Source organism: Crocodylus porosus, unplaced genomic scaffold, assembly GCF_001723895.1.
Source record: "Crocodylus porosus isolate Cpor-Errol unplaced genomic scaffold, CroPor_comp1, whole genome shotgun sequence".
Taxonomy (NCBI): domain Eukaryota; kingdom Metazoa; phylum Chordata; order Crocodylia; family Crocodylidae; genus Crocodylus; species Crocodylus porosus.
This window is the reverse complement of record NW_017728947.1, coordinates 8,303,562-8,327,627: the sequence shown is the minus strand read 5'-3', so window position 1 is coordinate 8,327,627 and position 24,066 is coordinate 8,303,562. Positions and strand designations below refer to the sequence as shown.

Genomic DNA, 24,066 nt, shown 5'->3' with positions numbered 1-24,066 from the left:
CTGCCAGCAGAGGTGGTTCAAGCACCTACATTGAACACCTTCAAGAGCAAATTGGATGCTTATCTTGCTGGGATCGTATGACCCCAGCTGACTTCCTGCCCTTTGGGTGGGGGGCTGGACTCGATGATCTTCCAAGGTCCCTTCTAGCCCTAATGTCTATGAAAAAAATATATATATATCCTTAGTATCGGCATGCTTTGGGACCTTCAATAGCATCACCCTATCCCACATTCAGGACATAACTTAAAGCAGTTCATTCACTGTGTATCTCCAAGAAAAAATTGACCACTATTCTCATATTAGCAAATTGGTACAAAATTCACTAGCAGGCATGAATGTGCCACACTGACCTCTGACTGGGGTAGCACAGGTCAGTATCAAAGCTAAAATGCAGTCTGTAAGAAGTTAATGTGCAGCCCCTATGCAAGACCAAACTTTGGGGCAAAGCATCCACACCTGAGGACAGGAGGGCGATCCAGGCTGACCTTGACAGGCTCAGGAAATGGGCAGATGAGAACCTGATGGTGTTTAACACTGAAAAATGCAAGGGTTCTCCACCCTGGGAAGAAAAACTTGCAGCATCCTTAAAGGCTCAGCAGTGCTACACTGGCTAGTGTTATGGATGAAAGGGATTTGGGGGTCTGGGCTCGATGATCTTCCAAGGTCCCTTCCAGCCCGAATGTCTATGAAATCTACCTCACCCCTGACCTTATCTCTCTGGCTGCTACTACAGCCAAGGTCTCTATGATCCCCCTGTCCATCACCTTTCACTTTCTGCTCCTGCCCCAGGGAGTGGGAAAAAAGCATAGGAGCTACATACATGTATGTTGCAGGGGAGGTGTGACCCAGAGGCCTGTGGCTCACATTAGTGTGGTCCCTACTGGTGCAGTTTCCACTGGATGCAGCCCCCTGGTCTCTTAGAAGATGGACAGCTCTGCTTTTTTTTTGCAGGCCGTAAGGTGAAAGGTACCATGATTCATGAAAGGATCCCAGGGTTTCTTGCAGCTGTTCCAGAAATTAGAAGAACTAGTTCTGTGAGGAGGTGCCAGTAAGCCATAAATCAGAAAGAAGCTACAATTATTGTCTCACTCACTTCAATCATTTGGACAGGAAGATCAAAGGAAAGAAAAGAAAATACTTTTATTATACATAGTAGAGATCTCCCAAACCTTCATTGGTGATACAATCTCTTATAGTTTCCTAGGGTTTCATTATTAAGTGGGGCCATGAAGCATTAGCTCAGCAGAGCTCAACCACAGTAAGCAAACTATCCTTGTTTTTTTCATCTGTTACCTCTGGGATAACAGAGGAGGGAAATGCTATAGTAACAGGGATTGTGCAGATTAAAACCCCTAGGACAACACACTTTGGTTTGACTCTCACATTGCTGAGTTCTTGAATGCCCTCAGCAAGCCTTTGCCTCTGACAGGACATAATCCTTGAGGCACTGCGGGGAAAATGTGCAGCCTTTCCTGGCTCAGATAAAGCAGAGCATATAAAAATGAAAGAGTCTTTGAGGACTGACTAGTTTTTAAACTTATTTTCTCATTAATTTTGGCAATGGAGTCATTCCAAAAATAGGATCACTAAAGCTCTTTCTCAGGTAGGATTCAGTGGGAGTCTTGATGCTCTCATCTCATCCACTCTGCTAGACAGAGTGACCTGTAATCACAGAAAGCCACATTTGAGGAGTTTCATGTTCATTGCTCTACAGTGTGTTCATTGTTGGCTTTAACGGTAAAATGGATAAGTTATTAAAGGGACTAAACTTGGTAACATAAGACCTCTGATTTAGGTTTTGTAAAGCAACAGTTGTGAAAAGGCTCATACCTTATTGCAAGCCTAGCCATCTAGGAATTACATGGAAGTCAGTTTTGCAGCACTTCACAAAAGGCAGAAGGAAGAGACCTCAGGCCCCACTACTCCAAAAACACAGGGTTGCACCACTTGAGCTAAAGGAGAATCATTCAACTATTATGGCAGTAAAGGTCCATGACACGTGATTTAACTTAGCTGAATAGAATTGGTAAATAATTTTCTGACAAAATGGGATTTCATTAAAAATGCCGATATGTCAATTAAAATACCATATTTTCTTGCATAAATATGCAACTTTCTTCCAAAAAATCAGGCTTCCAAATTGGGTTGTGTGTATTAAGCAGGAAAACTGATTCTGACTGGGATTGGAAGTCCTGGGGTTTGAGTCTTGCTCTACAATGCAGCAGCTATGTTATTACTGTTTAGGGAACTGAGGGTAATACTGAGGACTTAATTCCTTATTCCCCAGTCTACAGGTGTTAAGGATCATCTCTGATTTTAATAGCTTTGATGTTCCACTAATCAAGCTAACCTTTTTGGAGGCATTTTTTTTCTGTCTGCTAGCTTCTCCTGTTCTATTTCACTGTGTCTTTAGCTGTTTTGCTTAGGCTCTCTAGGCATTTAGCACAGACTCCTTAGCTCTTTTCAGAATCATAGATCCACCCAGGGAGACAAGTCTTCAGCAGTATCTAGGTATTCAGCTTTAGTTTTGTAGGAAAGAGAAGATAAATCAGCTGAAGGTTAGATATTGTCTGTGTTCTATGCAGCTGTAACTCTGGAAATGTCTTCATTCTCATTCTTCTTTATTCTGCCCTTCAAAAACAAGGCATTACATTTGGAGGGGGGCGGGTGTTGTATGTGAAAAAAAGAAGGGAAGAAAAAAAACCTCACAGTTTTATCAGGGTTTCAACAACTTCTGATAGCTGCCTGCCTGGTTTCCAGGGTGCAGATCTGGGCCAGCCCTGCCATGCAGATGATATTACAACTGGGAAATCTAGGGTTTCTAGATTCACAGTACTGCTGACTCTTCCAGCCTGGGCAGCCAGCTGCTCCCTGAAGTCTGGCACTCTTCTGGTCACCAGTCCTTTGGCAGACTACATGTCAAGATTGCCCCAGGGCCACAGACTCTTGAAGTCCAGCCCTGACTGAAACTCATAAGATTCTTCTCCATTTCATGGGTACCCACTCTTGAAATGGAGCAGTGAATCTGAACTTTCTGGCCATGAAGGGACTGGAATGACAGGCAAGTAATATTCCATTATATGTGCACCGCTGTTAATATTCACAATTTTGTCACAAGCCGTGTGATATTTGGTGTTTATTCTTACAAGGTTCAGCTCCTGGAGTCAGGTGATTATGGGAGAATGTGAGCATTCTCTCTAAAAAACTAGATGAGTTTCTAGCCCCCCTTAGTTGTAAAGAAAAGCTTAAAAACTTGACCTGTGAAAGCTCAAAAACACAAGTTAGGTAAATGGAATTTAAAGTCAGTTGCTGTAAAATCTTTGCTGATTAGTAAACTGTTTTCATCATGATAATGAGTCTGACTTGTGATTTTTGACTATTTGGGGTTAGCACTCTACATGTGGTGCTCTGCAGAACCATTCTGTGATACGCCAGATAAAGACAATAGTCTAAAATCAACCAAATGTTAGTGAACAGGAACCAGACCTCTTGCATCAAAGCCAGCTATTCTCTTCTGAGCTGAGCGATGTTTCAGAGATGCTGTTTCAGGAAAGATGTGCAAGCACTCTATAGCCTTGGTGTATTAGCACAGCTAGTACAAAAGGCCTCCAGGCACTGATAAATTGCGCTGCCTGCATCTCTTTCTAGCTTTCCTCTCTTTGCTGTATTGTCTTCATTCATCCACATTCTTTTCCACCCTATGCTTTTTCCTCTTCCTTCCCCTACTATCTATCTGTGTTCTCTATGTCTGTCTGTATTAACCCCTACAATAGTCTGTTTCTTTACCTACTCCATCTCCGAAAGCATGTACACCATCTCTACTCTTGAATTGCAGTGTGAAGGCAAGCATATGGCATAAGGTGATCATGAGATCCAGCTGCAATCGGTCTGTCCGAAAGAAATGCTAATGTGTTGCCAGGCTGAAAATATCTCGGAAGAAGTGGCATCCACAATAGAGTTTACAAAACTGCATCTGGATTCTATGCATCATTCCCCTTCATGATCACAAGAAACACCGAGACCAGCTGAGCTGCATCAGTCTTATAAACTACCACCTCAACAACACAGTCAAAAGGACCGGTACTATTTCAGCCCAATCTATGCCCTCTACACCACCTTCCTGTTCTTCACTGAATTTGAATATTAAGGACTATGATTAAATCTGTGCCTCTGTGTTAAGGCCTAGCAAACTGCATGCCTTCCTTTTCATTGTGTTAGTCTGGCGGTTTTGTCAGTGGCTTGTGGAGGCTGTATATGCTCCTTCTCTGACAGATCGTGATTGTGAGGGCATTCATTTTCGAAATCATGAACTGCAATGAACAAAAAGAAAAGTTGGAGGGTGAGAGGAGGAAGAGGGGGAGAAGGGAAGGAGGAGAGGAGGAGACCCACTGCTCCAGATATGTACTAAAAGTGGTTTGACACTCTCAAGGTCATATATCAGTCATGCAGACCATCTATAGAGGACTGCACTGATATTGCATGCAGGATGGAAAGTGGCATTTATAAAAATCCTACTGTGTGAAGCACAGATTTGGGGAGCCAAAGCAATAGCTTAGATTTCAATGGTTATTTATCATAAAGACCAAATTACCTGAAAACTTTGTGGCAGTCCAGCACCCTTACAAAAAAAAGAAGAAGAGGAAGAGCTAGTCAGATTACTGTTAGAGATCACACAACACCTAAGGGCATAAAAAAAAGAAAACTATATGCAAGAATAGGCAACAATTCTATCTTGCAAAACTGTCACTGTCAAGAACAGAGAGACTTTTTTGTATGTGTCAGTTCTAAAAATCTTTCTTCCTTTTCCTTATTCTCTTTCATAATTGAGAGATTTCTGCTATAATCCCAGATTAACAAAATAATTTAATATTTTTAATCAGTGTCCTGCCTTTAACCATGCCCAGTTCTAGGTGATCAGAAGATATTTCTACAGAAAACATGTATTTAAGGCCTTGTACAGACATTCAGTTTCTCCTGGGGGAGTTGCTACTCTCATAGAAGAAATCATGAGTGTACAGATGTCAAGGCTTTTTCTCCCCAAGTAAAAATGGCCACTCCAAGAGAAAAATAGCCTGGGAACAACCAGAATTAAATCATGCTCAGGAGAATTTCTCCTGGGAGAGGAAATGTCCGTATGTGCCACAGCTTCTCTCAGAAGAGAACATAGTCCTCCAGATTTCATGTCCGCCCTTCCCCCCCTCCAGAGACAGTGTGTTGCTCACTGGTCTCTGCTGCTCCAGCAGGGAATAGAACACTCTCCCACTCACAATCCATGCACTGTGCTGCAGAGAGACACAGGCAGACCATTAGAAGTCTGGATCAGCCAATCAGGGCTACCCTATGCACTACTGTCATTTGTCACCAGGCAGACTAAGGGAGCCTGCAGAGCATGCTGCAATGTGTGTACAGTATCAGCATTGCAAGCTCTTCACTGTTCAGGGCCTCAGAATTCAAAGTCTATACATGTAACTGGGTATGTTTCTATACCAGGAGAACAAACCTGGGAGAATTCCCCCAGATTATTTAAATGTGCTTATTCAGTCTAAAATATCAGTCAGATGTACTTAATTTGCCAACTTTTCAGGGCCAGGACTGCTATTGGCTATGCATATGTATGCAGCCTAGCACAACAACATCTCTATCTTATGTGGGGCCCCTAGTGTTACTGTAATGAAAAAAAATAGAATGTATGAAATGCTTTATTACAGTGAAAGTACAATACAGCCAAAAATGAAAGTGTGCAAGACTTGTCACAACAGACTGATAGTCTATCTAGTTTAGCCCACCTGATGATAGCTACTACAGAGGGAAGGGATAAAAGTCTCATAGGACGTGTCTACGTCTTGTCCTATGGCAATGTAGCGAGTCATAACACCGCTGTATGGCACACTGTGGTGACATATCAATCACGTGTCTACACATGATCGCTAGCTACATCGCCATAGAAGCGCACTCCCCACTTATAGAGTGCCACTATGGTGATGTAGCGGTGAAATCTCCCCATGCTCTTTATACATGGTGCAGTAATCACCCATACTGTGCTGTGCTTTAGTACTTCCAAAGGAAATGTTAAAGCATGGCGCTATAGCAACATTGCCATATGAAGACATGTAGACATGCCCATAATGCATTTAGCTGTGCCTAACTATATCATGAAGAAAAGGTGTCCTTCCCACTAAATTACTGTAATTTAAGCGTTAAATCCTGACCTTCCCCTTCCAGATTCCAGATATACATAAGGATCAGATTCACTATCCAAATGTTCTCATATTAAAAACAAATGTACTAGATGCAATTTACTTCTTACTTTTTCCAAGTCTATAACCATTCTCAGATTTGTTTGCACAACATACCAGCATCAGGTTTACTGAAGACCCAATCGGCAGTTCAACAATGGCAGTGGGAATCTTTCTATTCACTTCACAGGGGTTGTGCCTGGTCATGAGAAAATAAGAATGCATGGAAAACTACTGACAAGGGCTAAGATCTTCAAAAGTGCCAAGCAATTTTGATTGCCTGTTTCTGCTGTTCAGCCTGAGATTCTGTGATTAAGTTAGATTTTTTGGTGGCAAATGCTCACTGCTTTATGGAAAATCAAGGTGCCAAAGTTGTATATTTACAGTATCTCAAATTGGGCACCCAAAACTAAAGGTATCCAAAATTACTGGTCACTCATAAAAATACAGTGCAACAAATTCAGAACAGTGCCCCCACCCAGTGTGAGACCCTATAAGAAGCTTGACCCCAAATGCTTATCTCTGTTGCTTTCCACACAGGCTTCTTGTGTATGAGGAGCTATTGTTTTTATTCAACAACCCACCCCATACCTTTTGGCATACATGACATATTAAAATGCAGGTAAATTTCACACGTTGTTGGAGGTTCGTCACACAGTCAAGCTACATACAGTAAATGCTATCACAGCTTTCACAGCTGTTTACTTTGTCACAGAGCATCCACACCATTGTCTGAATAACAACAAGAACTCAGCACACAAACCAAATTTGATGACTCAAAAGCCACACAGAAAAGTCAGCCTTTCTCTTTAGTTTTGAGAGCTCTAAATTTAGGATCATACCTCACTGCATATTTCAGGTTTCTTATAAATAAGGTTTGTTCTCAACTGCTTCACATACGCACGTTTCCTCTTAGAAAAAATAAATAAAACCAAGGGTTTGCTTTTTTTAATGTAGCTGGAGGCTAGACATCACTCACCTCTTTTTCTACATTTGTAATAGTTCAATTTTCCTTATGCCTGTGCCATGGAAGTTAGGGCAGGAATAAAAGTATTTATTCCTGTTCTCAAGGTGCTGTTATCCACTGCTGCGATGGGATGTAGGTTTGGGAATGGATTCAAGCAAGTTCCATGTATCTCCTATTACTCTATGTACTAGACTCTACTGTAGTCATCCATAAGCAAGCAACGTTCCAATAAGCTGCATCATCCTAGTAGTCACATGCCATGGATTTACAATTCTTCTCTTTCTCTGTCCTTTGTCTGAAGTAGGGGTGGGGAAAATATTGCCCGTGGGCCAGATCTGGCCTGTCAGGCCATTCCATCCAGCCCGTGGGGGCCCTAAAAAATTTAGAAAATTAATACTTATCTGCTCTTGGCTGCCTGTCAAAGATGACAAGAGCCAGGGGCACTAGGATCCAGGGGAAGCCAGCAGCAGGACCTAGCCCAGCCCTGCCCCTGGTATTTTTCTGGTTCCAAGGTGGCAAAACCCCTTACTGACAGGAGTACTTCTGGGAGCAAGGGGAGGGACTTCTGGTGGCAAAAGTCTGGGGTTAGGGGGCAGGACTTCTGGTCACAAGATGGTGACCAGGGAGCGGGGCATGTGTCAAGGGACAGAGCTACCCATGCAGCCCTTGATAGCTTGCCAAAACTCAGTAAGCGGCCCTCCACCTGAAATAATTGTCTACCCCTATTATAGAGGCATTAACTCACAATCAATTGCTTACAAACCAATCACCATGTGTGGGTTTAGCATATAGCAAAGGGTCTGCCTATTTCTTGTCTCTGAGGAGGCAATAAATGGGTGCCTACAGCTACAGAGCCAAGCCTAAGGTCCAAATAGTCCTTGTCCTCATCTAGGTCACTTCCGTGCACAAACATAAAGTCCAAGTCACAGCTTCACCCAGTGATGCCCAATCTTTCTGGTGCACAGGCCAGATGATAGTGTGGGATTGGTCCAAAGACCAGATCCGGTCCATGGCACAATCCAGAACATGAAGCTGGAGCCAATCTGGCAGACAAAGACAGCCAGTGTGTGGCCTCACATGCTACATTGGGCCCTGCACCCACAGCCTTGGCTTTCTGCAGAAGGCCATGTCATCTGGCCTGCAGGGCTTGGAAATTTGGCATCAGGGGAGCAGTGGGAGTGTTAATTGCCACTTCTCACCTGCTGCCAAATTTCCAGGCCTGTGGGAATCCCAATCCCCGAGCCAGATGACATGGCTCTGTGGGCCAGATCCAATCTGCAAGCCAGAGGATAAGCACCACTAGTTTAACCCCAAAAAGTAAAAATTAGGTCCAGGGATTTTCTGCACTTGTTAGAGCACGCTACTTCTTCACAGAACTCTGTAACAAAATTCTGTGAACTTGGTGGTTTCAGGGGTTCATGTAGATATTCTCACCTTAGACAACCCAACTTCTCTGAGTTCTGAATCCAGAAACAAAACATGAGATTCAGAGCCATGCCGTTTCACCTGGCTGTTTATCATATGCAGCCATTAGCAAGCAATCACTGTGTCTGATCTTTTATGACAAAGCAGAAAAAAGCAGTTTTAAACCATAGGAAACCTCAGCAGAGTGAGTTTGTTCAAGGCCATGCTGAGCTTTTAAGACTTTGAGTTTTTCCCAGAGGATTCTGTCTAAATCTAGTCAGAAACTCCATTCCCTCACCCAAGGCTCCCCTCTCTTTCCTTAGCAGGAGTAAACACCTAGTGGTGAGTAAGAGAAGGGGAATGTGTAACTCTCTCAGCATATCCAGTACCACACTGAAAGTAGCCATTGGTTTATCACTGCTCAGTTATCAGCCACTAGCAGTGGGTAGTACCTGAGGCCTCAGAGAAAGGCACCAGAAACCCCTTAACAGCTCAACAAATAATAGAATATTAGGGTTAAAAGGGTCCTCAGGAGGGCATCTTGTCCAGCTCCCTTGCTCAAGGTAGGATCATCCTTGACTAATCTATCCCCATCAAGTGTCTGTCTCGCCTGCTCTTAATAGAACCTCAAGTGTGCAGTTGTGGAATAGATTGCCCCAGAGCTGTTTTTTTTCCCCCAGTCCCATCAATTATTGGTTGGTTTATGGCCTGAAGCATGAGAGTATGCATCTTTCCCAGCTGACTGCATTGGACAGGACTAACTAGATTATGTTTTAATAGTCCTGGTATCACCTAAAAATATACAGATGTTATGAAGGACATTATATGCAGAAAAATCCCATATAACATTTTAAAGAAAAAAAACATCCCCAATTCCCTTACACCTCTTCTTCCAAAGGACCAGAACCAACCAGATCTATATGTCTGGCAGAAGAAGTCACAACCCCATCTGGGATGTGTCAATGCTGTGATAAGAATTGCCCAAAAAGTGGGAAGAGACAGGTGCTAGAGAGACATGTGAAATGTTTCTCTCCATCCTCCCCCACCCACTTTGCTGTAACTGCAGTACACCCAGCAGCAGCCACTCCAGAGAGGAAGCAACATATCATGAGACCCAGATTCATGCCCCTTATATGTCAGTGCATTTAATTGCCATTAAATCATGGGGCTTGGCTAGTCCTAGCAGAAACAGATACAGAAAACTGATTGACACTTCTTTTGCTTGGGCATCCAAAAGGTCAAATCCAGTACCTGACTTCTTGACCATAGAGAGTCTCTGAAGGACACTGGGCTAGTGCACTACATGCCTGAGAGCTACCATGTTTAACACAGAATCATAGAAAATGAGGGTTGGAAGGGATCTCAGGAGGTCATCTCATCCAACCCGCTGCTCCAAGCAGGACCAATCCCAGCCAATGCTGTGTCTTGCCAGGCCTTAAAAACCTCCAAGGATGGAGATTCCACCACCTCTCTGAGTAACCTGTTCCAGTGCTTTACTACTCTCATGAGGAAGTCTTTCCTAATATGCAACCTAAACTTCCCTTCCTGCAACTTGAGACCATTGCTCCTTGTTCTGTCATTTACCACCACTGAGAACAGTCCAGCTCCATCCTCTTTCAAACCCCACTTCAGGTAGTTGCAGGCTGCTATTAAATCCCCATGCAGTCTTCTGCAGACTAAATAAGCCTAGTACCCTCAGCCTCTCCTCAAAAGTCATGTGCCCCATCCCCAAATCATTTTGTTTACCCTCTGCTAGACTCTCTCCAGTTTGTCTACATTCTTCCTATAGTGGGGGGCTCAAAACTGGACACATTACTCCAGATGTGCTCTCACCTGTGCTGAGTAGAGGGAAATAGTCACTTCCCTGGATGTGCTGGCAGCACTCCTACAAATGCAGCCCAGAATGCTGTTAGCCTTCTTTGCAACAAAAGCACACTGCTGGCTCATATTCAGCTTATTGTCCACTGTAAACCCCAGGTCCTTTTCTGCAGAGCTGCTGCTTAGCCAGTCGGTCCCCAGCCTGTACCAGTGCATGGGATTCTTCCATCCTAAGTGCAGGACTTTGCACTTGTCTTTACTGAACCTTGTTTCTTTTGGTCCAATCTTCCAATTTTGTCAAGGTGTCTCTGAATCCTAGCCCTTCCCTCCTGCATATCTACTACTCCCCCCAGGTTGGTGTAATGAACAAACTTGCTAAGGGTACACTCCATCCTATCTTCTGTATCATTCATGAGGATATTGAAGTGGACTGACCCCTGAGACACTCCACTTAACATTGGCTGTCAACTAGACATTAAGCCATTGATTACTACCCTTTCAGCCCAATGATTCAGACAGTTTTCTATCCACCTTACTTTCCATTCATTAAACCCATACTTCTTTAGCCTTCTTGCAAGAATATTGTGGGAGACCATATCAAAAGCCTTGCTAAAGTCAAGTTATATCATTTTCACTGTTCTCCCCAATTCCACAGAGCCAGTCATCTCACCACAGAAGGTTTCTCAGGCATGACTTGCCCTTAATGAATCTATACTGACTGTTCCTAGGACCTCCTCCTCCTCCAAGTGCTTAGAAATGGATACCTTGAAAACATGTAACCTCCAGCTATACATTTTGTTTAGCACTCAAAGGATCTGCTTCCCATTAATTTTTTTTATGTCAACACTGAATTTGGAAATAACTTAAATATGTTTTCCACAATTGAAAATATGTGTTTTCACATACTCTTTCACATCTGACTACTACTTTCAAACTAAGCATTCCAAGGTATCTCATGTGTGGGGTATTATAATTTTGGCACTGCATAATCATCATACCTATTAAGTATTAAAGGACTAGAGGACTAATCATTCAGAACAGGAGGCCCTGTTTATTCATAAGCATATTACTTTGTTATATCTTAGCCGGTGACAAAAAGTAGAGCAGCCTGGCAGCTGAAATATTGTGTTCACTGAAGGGAGCTGGTGAATTGATTGCCTTAATGACAGTTCATTGCAATGACAACAAAGAGAAAGAAAGAAAATTGTCAGGCTGATTGCAACTGGCCAGCATGCTCCACAAACAAAGACTTGGCTGGAATAGTAGGTCAGGCTCTTATATAACTCCCATCTACAAGAGAAAGACTGGGATTATTTTCTGTACAGATAGGACCTCCTCTTTAATAAATACTATGGACACTTTTACACATGCTCCAGGGTTGGGAGGGGCAACACTTTAATTAGAGGGGCTCTTGGAGCCATGTCTCTTCTTTCAGCATCCCTGTGCTTAAAAATGGCAGTGGAGGAGCTTGACTTTCAACAAGCTTTAGTTTAAATGCCATTGTCATTTTTAAGTGTGGGGACACTGATACCTAAGACTTAGGAGCCTAGGCGATGCATAGGGGGAGCACATGCCCCCCCTGAGATTGGCCACCATTGGAGCCGCTGCCTTCTGCCAATGGTCACCCCCACCTTGCTGTCGATGCAGCTGCAGGCGGTCCCTGCTCGCCACCCACTGCCTGCTGATCACCACACCTTCCAGCCCCTCCATTGCCAACACTGCCAGCAGTGGCTGTGGGTGGTCCCCGCTTGCCACTCACCGCCCTGGTGTCCACCCAATCGTGGAAGGCACCAGTTGTTCATGCTTAGAAGGCTGCAGCAGATCCTATTAATCAAGTCTGCTCTGACACACTGGAATTCCAGCACACTGGAGCAGCCTCAGAGCTTGTGTATAAGTGTCCTATGTGCTAAGAAACTTCAGAGCCTTTACCATTTTTAATAAAGTTCTCATAGCTGCTGAAAGTGCTTTTCAACAAGTTCTTTGTTTTCACTTGGCTTTACAGCCACGGCCAGATATTTAGAGATGTATCTACCTTTATTTGTCCCATTGACTTTTGTTTCCCATGAGGTTGGCTTTGGGACTTCTCTTGTTTCAGAAAAGACAGGTGTGTTTTGAGTGCCTGACAGAATGAGGGTCCACAGCATAAACACAAATTTCAATAACAAGTTTAACAAGTCTCAAAGCTCCTGAGGTTTTAGTTTAATCTTTTTTTTATCATCCCAAACTCTTTCAGGTATTACAAGAGGTTTGCTAGTATAACAAAAGTTTATAGGATTCTCTGGGCCAAGTAACAACTGCAGTGTGGTCAATGGGTGGTTTCAAGACAAAAACAAATGGAGACAAAGCTTAGTTAATTTTGCACAGTGCTATCCACAACAAATTTCCAGACTTGAAACAAGTTATCACGGGACTCTACTTCCTACCTGACATTCCTACTTGACATTGTGGTGGTGTCTACACATGCAAATGCTCTGGGGGTGGGGGGGTTACTCTAAAGTAAATTACCCCAGAGCAAGGCATTTACACATGTGGGTAAGCATGGGCCCTGCACTAGTCTCCTGCAGCAGCCAGAGGGAACTCTAGGATCCCTGTGGGTGCTAGCCCAGGGGCTGGCAGGGAGCATAGAGCCAGGAGACAGCTGTCTCCTGGCAGGTGCTGAGACATTGCTCCCTGAACCCAGAGCTGCCTGCTGCTGGGGCAGGCTCCACCACTGAAGCCTGGGGAGGGATAATACCTCCTGCCCCACCAGCAGAGAGGTCCCAGCAGGTCACAGAGCCAAGACTGAGAGACAAGAATCCCCCAGGCCCCACTCCGATAGTGGAGCAGGGGCTTGGAGCGCCCTGCTGCCAGGGCAGGGGGACATTGTCTGGAGCTCCCAGGCTGCAGTAGCAGAGCCTGCCCCAACAAAAGGCAGCTTTTAGGGGCAGAGAGCAATCTCCCACCCCCACTGTCCAGCTGCCTGGGAGCACATACACTCCTGGTTGGCCATCTACACATGCCATACTGCGCAGTCATTACTCCTGAGAAAATTTGCTACTTGTATTTACAGGGTGACACTTACTGTGCAGTAATTAGCTCTAATCTCAAGTAAAGTGTCTTGTATAGACACAACCTGTAACTATGAACTGTTTTGATATTATTAGCACAAGCAGGGAACTAAAAGTAAGTGAACGTGTCTACACATGCCATTAGTGTGCAACAATAAACTGAAGAGTTTTATTGCTTTGCAGTTTGTTGTTCCCAGGAAGCTCCTGGGTGCACAGCTTAAACATGTGGCCAGCCCACAGCACACTGAGAAGGATCTACATGTGCACTGGTGCACACAAAAATCTCCACAGCAGGGTAGGACTTATATTTATAAGTTCTACCCTGATGTGGAGTTAATTAGTTTTGTGCTCCCTAAGAAGGGCACAAGTGTACACGCTGAGACATTTTCTGCACAGTTAATTAATCAACTACACAGGAAACTTCTGGTGGAGACACCCCCAGGGTGATGTGTTTAGTGACCCATTCAACCACTGAAAAAACTAGCTAGACTAGGCCCCAGGGCGTGCCCAGGGCCACAATAAAATTCCCAGTTGTCCCTATCCTGTGCAAGGTACCAGTTAAGCCAAGAACAGACAGACCTTGGCAGCTTCTTCTTCATTTAGTCAGCAAAAATATTTTCAGGGGCTCCTGGGAACTGAAACTATAAGGTTTCACATAATTTTAGGAAGAAGAATACAGTAATTTATCCAAGTCAGTGGCATTGTGAGTCAAGTCCCATGATCCTCCTGGCTTGAAAAGTGCTGGTCAAATCACTAAGGCTCAGAAGCCATCTGAAATATGAATACTTACCTGATGCAAGGCCAAACCAGTCATATCATCACGGCTGCCCTGGAAATCTCATGAGACTAATTTGTTCTTATGAGATTTACAGCATTTCCGGCTCGTTGTCTTCCTGAAAAAGAGCAATGCCTGTTTTTTCATGGATTTTCAGCATTTCCTCTTCAAGTTCCAAGAGAAACATAAGCTTTATTCCTTTAGCCACTACAAGGCCAGCAGGCCCATGATTTATTCCTCTCTCTAATATGCACTGATTATATCTCTCTCTCTTTTCCATGCTGGTAAGGACAAGAGGAGGAGAAGGGAGTCCTGGACTGTGCCTAAGGCCCTTCTTTTGAGGATTAGATGGGCTGCTTTTCAGCCCAGTTCTGTGTTAGCTTTATAGAACAAGAAGAGTTAAAACTTAATGAACTCATATTTTTGTCACTAAAGCTCTGACTCATAATGCATAAAGCCAGCAGATATGATGAGTAAGGGAGTGTCATTTATTCAACTGCTTATCACATTTCTAATGCTTAGACCAGATGTAGTTCAGAAACAAAAACAAAAACTTCCTAGTTTATATCCTACGCTTCCACAGTCTTCCATTTCAGGGGAGGCATCTACCATCCATGGGTCTGGGATATGCATATGAAGTTGCCCTAAAAACATTTCTATCCATGAGCTAGAGAAAAAGAAACTAGGGGAGAAGTTTCCCTAAGCATCTTCTAATTCTTTCCTCCCTTGTAGCTTGAGTCAGGATCATAAAATAATCCTGAGTAGTATTGGAAGAGAAAAGTGTTGGCTCAGGGCAGCCAGCTCTTGAGAGGGCTGTCTGCCATGTGGTCCCGCCCCTCAGCAGATTGGCTAAGCTGTTGTGCATCCCCATCCCACACTGCTGATTGACTGAGGGGGTGGGGCAGCATGATGGGCAGCCCTATCAGCTAATCAGTGGTGAGGGGGTGACAGAGGGGGGCAGCCAAAATGGTGGCTGCCCCCCTTCACATCAGTGGCCTCACCCCCCACCCCCACCCCCCCAACAAGGGCCATGAAAACCTCTGCCTCCTACCGGGGACCCAGCATTTTATTTTCAGTAAGGTGTTGGTTTTTTTCTTTAATGTTTTTTGCATACAATGTCCAATTTCAGTTTCTGCAAAATCCACGGCACTGTAAATTGAGTAGGTCCCTAATTATGAATGATGTGTATTGTAGATCAGTGTTGTCTAGAAACTGGACCCTGAAGTTACCAAACTTCACTGGCAAAAAGTTGCTGTTGCTACTGAGTCCTTTCCTTGCCTGTGGAGCTGGAGTTGCATCTCTATATTATTATCATCACCACCAACATCATCATTATTATTACTACAATCATCACCATATCAGGCCACAACTGAAATTTCACCGCATTGCATTAGGTGCCATATAAACATATCGTAAGTTATTGGCCCTACCCAGACAGTTCACAATTTAGATAGACAAGACTCACAAAGAGCAGTAGGAAAAACACGGACACAGGGACCATCTACATGAGATGCTATGGCACAGTAGCAACAAGCTACTACACTGTAGCTCATTGCTACCATGCAGTAGCATTGCCGGGTACTAACTGTGGTGATGGTAGTGTGCAGTAGTAAAAAGCTACTGCATGGTAGCTCATTGCTACAGTGCAATAGTGCTGGCCAAAAACTGGGAGGCGTTGGTACTGCGCAGTAATGCCAAGTACTGCACAGTCACTTAGTAGCTGCATAAATACTTGACCAAATCTTCAGATTCAGCTGAATCAAATCAGGGACAGTGATCTGAATCAATTAATTGAATCACTGTCCCTCATTCAAGCCAAATCTGAATTGAATAGGACCTACTTTGCACATCCCTAGTAAGTACCCCATTTCCAGAAGAGTAGAAAGCTCGTTCTTAGCCTGTCTCTAAATAGTCTTGTTAAACCAATTTGCACAAGAATTCTGTATCTGCCACAATCAACAATCATGGAGGAATATTATTTCCCTCCCCAAAATGTAGGGATTTTGAATTATTTACATTGTAAATCAGATTTCTCTGTCAAAGTCTCCTTTCTTCCCTTAATCCCCTGCCCCGCATCCCTGCCCCGCAGTTTAGGATAATCTGAAATGTTATTGTTTTGAGTATTAAAGTGAAGGAAGAAATGACTGCCGCAGTATCTCCAGTGTCAGCAGAAATCATTCACATGTGCCAAGTGTCAAAGCAGATGAAAGAGCTCTGATCACTTCCTGACATTTTAACTAGGTACTTGCTTTAATTATAGAAAATTTTAGCTGCTGTTGTATAACTCAATGGCACATGACATAATCTGACAAAATTCCCACTCTTTTGCCCAAGCCTTTTCAGAGCCAATGAAGTAAAGATATATATAAATATCAGAAGTAAATCTCAGAAAAAGAACCCATGGGCCAGATAATTATTTATGAATAAAAGCCTGTGATCTGATTTTCAAAGGTGCTAAGCACTTATAGCTCCTCTTGGTTTCAGTGGGATTTATAGAAGTTCACCATCTCTAAAATTAAAGTAGCTGTAGTGTCTGATCTTCTGCTAACCTTTGTGGTAGATTAGGAAAATGTGGGTTTCCCTACTTCTTTGACTGTATTGAATATAGTCACTTTCAAACAGTATTGGTTGTATTTAGGGACATGGGATATTGCTTACAGCTTGGTAAACAGGGCTCATAGACAATGGTTAATTAATATATAGAGCAGTTTAAAGGAAAAGGGGGGGGAATTCTTTCCTTATTTGTACCATTTTTGGCACCAGCTGTTGATTTGCCAGCTGCTCAGTGAATGTGTCTACACATGCGCATTTCCTGTGCAGTAACCAAAATTACTGTGCAGCATAGGCATGCATCTACATGTGCGTGCCCATATTATGTAGTAAATAGGGTGACTTACACCAGCTTGAGTGAAAATTTGTTACCTGCATCATGCAGATATAAAATTTATGTCCAATTAGTTACCGCACATGTAGATGCCTTACAGATTGGTAACGCAGCTAATTTTAGTCCCAAGTCAGTCCACATACAACATTAATGTGCTTTAACATTTGCAAGCGTAGATTCCAGCCTATTTCCACTTACTATGCAGTAAATTTAAGCCAGTGTAAATGCATGTGTAGACACGCCCAGTTATGAGCATCTAAACATCTCTTTTGGACCAGGTGCAGGTGATATGGATGAAAGTCTGATCCTCATTTACATCAAGGCCTATTTAGACCTCTCTTGAAAAGTAAAGGGGACCAGATGATATACAGTAGACTTACCGTAGTTGATAACCAGGCCCTCATATTTAGGACCTATCTTCCAAAATGTTTTTTTCATATACAAATCCTATCACATATATCAAGATGAACCAACCAGGGCCAAATGCCCTGCAGGCCACAGTAGCAGGGGCCATATGTCTACAGGTCACAAAATGACAGGCCACAGCTCCTCATCCCCCCGCCCCTCCCAGCCAGTCTCCCCCATTGCACCATGCATCTTCACCTTCTCCCACCACTGCAGCATGTAAGTGCAGCCCCTCCCTCCACACTGCTATATCGGGTGCCCATGAGGCCACTCCCTGGTGTGGGGGCAGGCAGCAAAAGCTGGAAGGAGGAGTGGGAGCTTAGAGACCCAGTTTATTATTGGAACCTAGAGACTCTGCCAAATTGATGTGGGAAGTGATGGCCCAGCAGGAGCCCAGAGGCTGCAACTGAACCCCTTGTGAGCTAGATGCAGACTGCAAGCCACCAACTGAACAGCCCTGACCTACACACAAGTGTAATACCACAAAAAAGTGAAGGTGCTTGATGTGGGGTAGGCGGGGTGGCTTTTGAAAAACAGCCCCTTAGAATTCAGTTGGCTTTTGAAGTAACTGTCTGGCAACAGGATTAGTTTGAGGACAGTCTCTCCTAGAAACCTAAGAGAGGAGCAAGTATTTTGCTGTCCAATGGGAAGTGGTGGGGTTCTTTTGGTCAGTGTATTACTGGGAGGGGGTTGGTAGTTCCTGCAATAAAGCTAATTCAAATTTAACAAAGCATGTGCTTAAGCCAGGGATGGACAATATGGCAGATCTGGCCCATGGCCAGACTCCATTTCCCAGAAGCCCCTGCCTGTATCGCTTTGTCCGGTTTCCATGGAGACCCCAGTAGCTGTGGTGCTGTGACAGCATGGGGCCAGGGTTTCCATGGAGACCAGCCCCAGCAGTGCTGGCAGGGTGCATGGCTGGATGGGGAGCTGCTTCAGCTGGATGGGGAGCTGCTAGGAGTGGGGTCCAGAGCACCATGCGGGCAGTGGATCACAGCTCTGACCTGGCTCTGGACCACAATGTCACTAGTGCAAGATCCCAGCCCTGGTCCCAGAGCAGCTCCCTGCCCAGCCACGCACCCTGTGCCAACAGTGCTGCACCTGGTCTCCATGGAAATTCTGGCCCCATGATGTTACATTGCCGTTGCTACTGAGGTCTCCATGGAAACTGGCCTTAGCAACACAGGCAGGGGCTGCTGGGAAATGGAGTCCGCCATGGGCTGGACTTTTGCCCACCCCTGGCTTAAGCCCATCCTTTGTGTTTTGCCAAAGACTTAAGCATCCGCTTAACTTTCATCACTTGATTGAATTTGGGGCCAAGCACTATTGATTCCATCAGGAAGCAGTAGACACAGCCATTTGCAGACACTACTAGCAAGAGACATGATTGCTGTGGTGGTGTCTCCCAATACAACAACAAGTATATGTCATGGTTGTGGATTTAAACACTTGTCAGTGTTGGTTGTTTCCTCTCTTTAATACAGCTCAGCATTTCTTCTAATGACTCTCACTGTGCAAGGAGGCCAGGCTGAGGGTTGTCCTATGCAGAAAACACTACCTTCGGGAGTTCCACCTGCACATTGAGGAGAATTGCACTTTAAGTCTGCATGAAGGGCTTCCTTCATGAATCCCTAGGGAAACAATTTTATTCTAATAAAAATGTATGCAATGCAGTTCCTGTCTGTGGTTCAAAAATGTGTGTTTGTGCTGCCAGCGATCCGGACATGTCAGCATTCCCTTCAGAAGCTTTTATTCTCATGGGCCTGTGCCTCTGGGGTAGAAATTTGCTCCAGGCTGAAACACAGCAGACAGAATCTAAGCTTGGTGTGAATAATTTCCCAGTTCCTCTGTTTGTTGTTTTAATCCTCTCCAAGCTGGTGGGATGTGCAACTATATTTATACCTGTAAGTATTAACAATATTGCACACCAGCTGACTTGTGGAGTGCACTCAGAATGCCTTATTTTCTGGGGAGGATTTGGATGCCAGTGAAAGCCAACAAATGCATGCTCAAAACTGCATGCAGCAACTGTACTGTCTTAGCTGAGATCTCAAAACACAATGAAAATATCAGTGAATGACAGCTCAAAACTCATTCTTTCACTCATTTATCAGATACAGATACTGAGGACCAGATATTCATCCTAGCCAAGAGGACACCCTGTATTTCAGCAGAAGCCGAAGGAGATACCAACAGTTCTAATACCTACTTCTTTTCTTCTGCTCTTCCCCACAGCCAACAACGGTCCCGGTAGCTATTGATTTAAAAAGATACATTAGGGCATTTAGTACACAGGATCTGGGAGCAATAGGTGTGGACCATAGAAGGCACTTTCAATTCTTGTAGATTTAAATGGAATATTAGATGACATGGGTAGGAAACTAGAACTAACTGAAAAGGCGGATGTTCTTTTGGTTAAGGACTGGAATTCAGAAGGAGCTATGGTCTGTTCTTAGCTCTGCCACAGACCACATGTTATTGGTTAAATTTCTTGTCCTCTCTGTGCCTCAATCCCCTATCTGTAAAATGGGGATATTGCTACTTCTACTGTCTTTCTGTCTCTAGTCTGTTTAGTCTATAAGTTCATTGGGCACAGTGACCATCTCTTGTTATGTGTCTGTTGGTACAATAGTTGGAGCAATAGAGACCTGCTCTCAGAAGGGGGACTGTAATACAACTACCACATGTTGATGATATGCCCATTCTTTGGTTCAGAATCAGAAGGTGCATCTACACATGCACTTTACTGCAGAATAGATTAATTTGTAAATTATTTAAATTGTAACTGTCTACACATACAGTTGTATTGGGCCACAGTAAACTAATTAATTCTGCTATAAGACAGTACTGTCTTACAGCGGAATAAATAACTGCAGTTAAATGCAAGTGTAGACTCTGACACAGTTTACTTCCAGTTGACCCAGGCAGCAGAGGCCCAGATTCCTGCCTGCCACCTAACCATACAGCTCTATATTTTCAGCAGACTCGTGCCCCAGTCAGCCACTCCACTGTCTGGCACTGCTACCTAGAACCCGGGACTGACTGCCCCATGCCCCCTGCCAGCCCAGGCCTGCTGCATCCCAATCAAATTGCTCTGGAGTTTATTCCTTTGCATTAATTGCAAATGTAGATGCACCCACTTTTAATGCCTGTTACTCTAGGCCAGATTTTGCTCTTACTTAGAGTAGAGTCAAAGTAGTCGAGCCCCGCCAAAAGCTAGCTTATCCCTCACTCCTCTGGAAGCAGTTAATTTTCTTCTACACTCTACCTGTGCAGCCCATACTGTGCTATACACGCAGCTCAAAATTATTTTTAGCAGCTACTTCACCATAGTGGCGCGCTATACTGGGGGAGCATGCCACTATGGCGAAGTAGTTGCTGGTCACGTGTAGATGCCCATGGACACTGTGTCACTGTAGCACATTGCTGCCTTAATATAGCATCATGTGTAGATGCGCCCTATACAAAGAAGCACATTGAAAGATGTGTCTGACTTTTGCTTTTGGCTTTGTTTACTAACTGTGAAGGTCGAGCACAATTGTTTTCTAGTTACACACATGGGAAACACAGAGCAAAAACTCTCCAATTGTCTTAGTAGCATGAAGCAGGTCAGGTCTTATTTTCAATAGGCGTATTCCTTGGGCAGCTTTCTTTTAGGTTATTGTATTGTAATTGCAGAAGAAACTAACTTTAACTCCTATGTTGATTATAATGTTTGCTAAAAGTAATAAAAGGACTTTACAGTGTGTTGCTCTTTTTTCAATAGTGCCTCCACTGATACACTGCTTTTAGGCCAGAATTGAAAAGTATTCTGTGTCTTGCTTTGTCAAGTTGTGGTTATGTATAAATAGCATGAACTTGAAGATGACAAACCTTGAGAGTGGAATTGAAAAAGGCCCTTCCATTACTGGACAGCCTTGATGTGCAACAGATAATTAGATGCATGCAAATTTGGGGAGAAGAGGCTGTTTGAGTTTAGGATCTGTTTATTAATTACTAGATTAAAATGTTGACTAGGCACCAGACAGAGAAAAAGAACTTACCCAGGACTGCAGATGTTGAGTCTATTTCTCCATTCAGTTACCTTGTTGTAAATGAGGAGTATCCTCTTTGAGACAGTGCTAAGGCTGAAGTAGAGGGCTGAAGTAGAAAACAAGTGCTTAAATCCCCAGTGGTCTTGGGGGCTGTTACCTCCTTCATTGTGACAACAACAACTGCAAAATAAGACCAGGGCTTTGAAAAGAGTAATGGTTCTCAAGTGCATTCTTGCATTTTGATAGGAATCTAGTTAAAGGATCAGGAGGTAAATGACTGCTGTTCCATTGAAGCCTCCTCTGAGGAGCTGGTCCTCAATGCCATTCTCTTAGCTTTGAGGAAGGCTTATAACAGGGGGCTGAGGACTTCAATAATGAAGAGCATTCCTACAGAAGGTGCTGACATTCCTTTATGTTTTGCTGACTCTGGTGAGATGGTGCAATGCTCTAACACAAATGAAAACAAATACAACATTGCTTTGCAATGTTAAATAATTCCCTCTATTACAACCCTCCAGAGGCCATCATTACAATATCAGTAATTGCCAGCTGTTAGTTGGTCTGCAATACTACTGTTTCCCCTATACCTGGAACAGAAAACAGGCATTAAACATCAGGTGAAAGACTGTAGTAACTGTTAGCAACTGCTAACTTTTTAATGATAACAGTTCTATAACTTGTACTGTAGAACAAGTGAATTCGGAGATCAAATAGGTCTTTTCTAGCTCTAGCCTCCCCCAGCCCTGAGGACCAGACATCCATACTGGGTGGTGTTCAGACTTCCCTTCAACTTTAAGTACCACAAAAGTCCAGAGGACTCAAAAGAGTGCCTAGATATAAGCTTGTGCTGAATTGATATCCTGTATCAGAATGGACTTAAGTATGGGTTAAAAAATGTACTGTATTACAGCCTGACTGGCTATCTTCATAGCCAAAATTTAACACCTTAAATCCAGAGGCTTAAGGCATTGCAACTGCTAACATTTTCACCTACCACATCGCTTCACAGCTTCCCCTGTGTGCTTCAGGATCAGGTCCCCTATGGCAAATGTATCATTTTAACATTTCTCTTGTGTTTTTCTTCCCACAGTATGTGGCATTTGCCTCCCTCTTCTTCATTCTGGTCTCCATCACCACTTTTTGCCTCGAGACCCATGAGAGATTTAACCCCATCGTGAACAAGACAGAAACCGAATTCATTGGAAACGACACCCAGATCCGACACTACAGGGAAGCAGAAACTGAGGCCTTTCTTACCTACATTGAAGGTGTCTGTGTGGTGTGGTTTACATTTGAGTTCCTAATGAGAGTGACGTTCTGCCCAAACAAGGTGGAATTTATCAAAAACTCTTTGAACATCATTGACTTTGTGGCCATTCTGCCTTTCTATTTGGAGGTTGGACTAAGTGGCCTGTCTTCCAAAGCTGCTAAGGATGTCTTGGGCTTCCTACGAGTAGTCCGTTTTGTGCGAATTCTGCGAATTTTCAAGCTGACTCGCCATTTCGTGGGGTTGAGGGTCCTGGGACATACCCTCCGTGCCAGCACAAATGAATTCTTGCTGCTCATCATATTTTTGGCATTGGGCGTCTTAATCTTTGCCACGATGATCTACTATGCTGAGAGAATAGGTGCTAAACCCAATGATCCTAGTGCCAGTGAACACACACACTTTAAAAATATCCCCATCGGCTTCTGGTGGGCTGTTGTCACCATGACTACCCTGGGCTACGGAGACATGTATCCTCAGACTTGGTCAGGCATGCTGGTGGGGGCTCTCTGTGCTCTTGCAGGCGTGCTGACCATTGCCATGCCTGTCCCCGTCATTGTGAACAATTTTGGAATGTATTACTCCTTAGCTATGGCTAAGCAGAAGCTACCAAAGAAAAAAAAGAAGCATATCCCGAGGCCACCCCAGCTGGGATCCCCCAATTATTGTAAATCTGTCGTAAACTCTCCACACCACAGTACTCAGAGCGACACATGCCCACTGGCCCAAGAAGAAATTTTAGAAATTAACAGAGCAGGTAGGAAACCTCTTAGAGGAATGTCCATCTGACCTTTAACCTCCACCCCTTGTAGAGATTTAAGATTCAGTCAGACTGCTTTCTTAGAGCAATGGGTAGCACATTTATCCATTATAGTCCCACCACCACACATTGAATAATATGTGTGAAGTCTAGGTTGCAGGGACAAATGATACAGGGGAGGCTGATCAGCAAAATTAAGGATGACAGCATGCTCTAAGGAGCCAAAACTTTGGTTCTGGTTAAGGGTATATAGATTTCAAGATTATTTTGAAGAGGAATTGCGTTTAGTAGAAGAATTTTTAGTCTTCTGCAGCTGTGTTGCTGGACTGCATAATGCATCACAGAGGCTCCTCAGATCTGAATGCTTCCTAGTGGAGTAGGAGCCAAGTATGCAGCAATTACTGAGATGTTTGACAAATCAGATTGTGGGGAAAAAAAACTAGATGTTTTTTCATTTGTTCCCAGCTGT

The 24,066-nt window shown here is 43.8% G+C and overlaps 1 protein-coding gene across 1 annotated transcript in view; it reads left to right on the top strand.

Annotated features, from left to right (window-relative positions):
* The window catches only part of KCNC1 (potassium voltage-gated channel subfamily C member 1), a 156,973-nt gene extending 133,318 nt beyond the window's left edge, over positions 1–23,655 (top strand). Inside the window, exon 2 of the mRNA XM_019551010.1 lies at positions 22,661–23,655. Coding sequence (XP_019406555.1) covers positions 22,661–23,626 — 966 coding nt within the window. The 3' untranslated portion in view covers positions 23,627–23,655. The remainder of the gene's footprint in view (positions 1–22,660) is intronic.
* Positions 23,656–24,066: the final 411 nt, after the last annotated feature.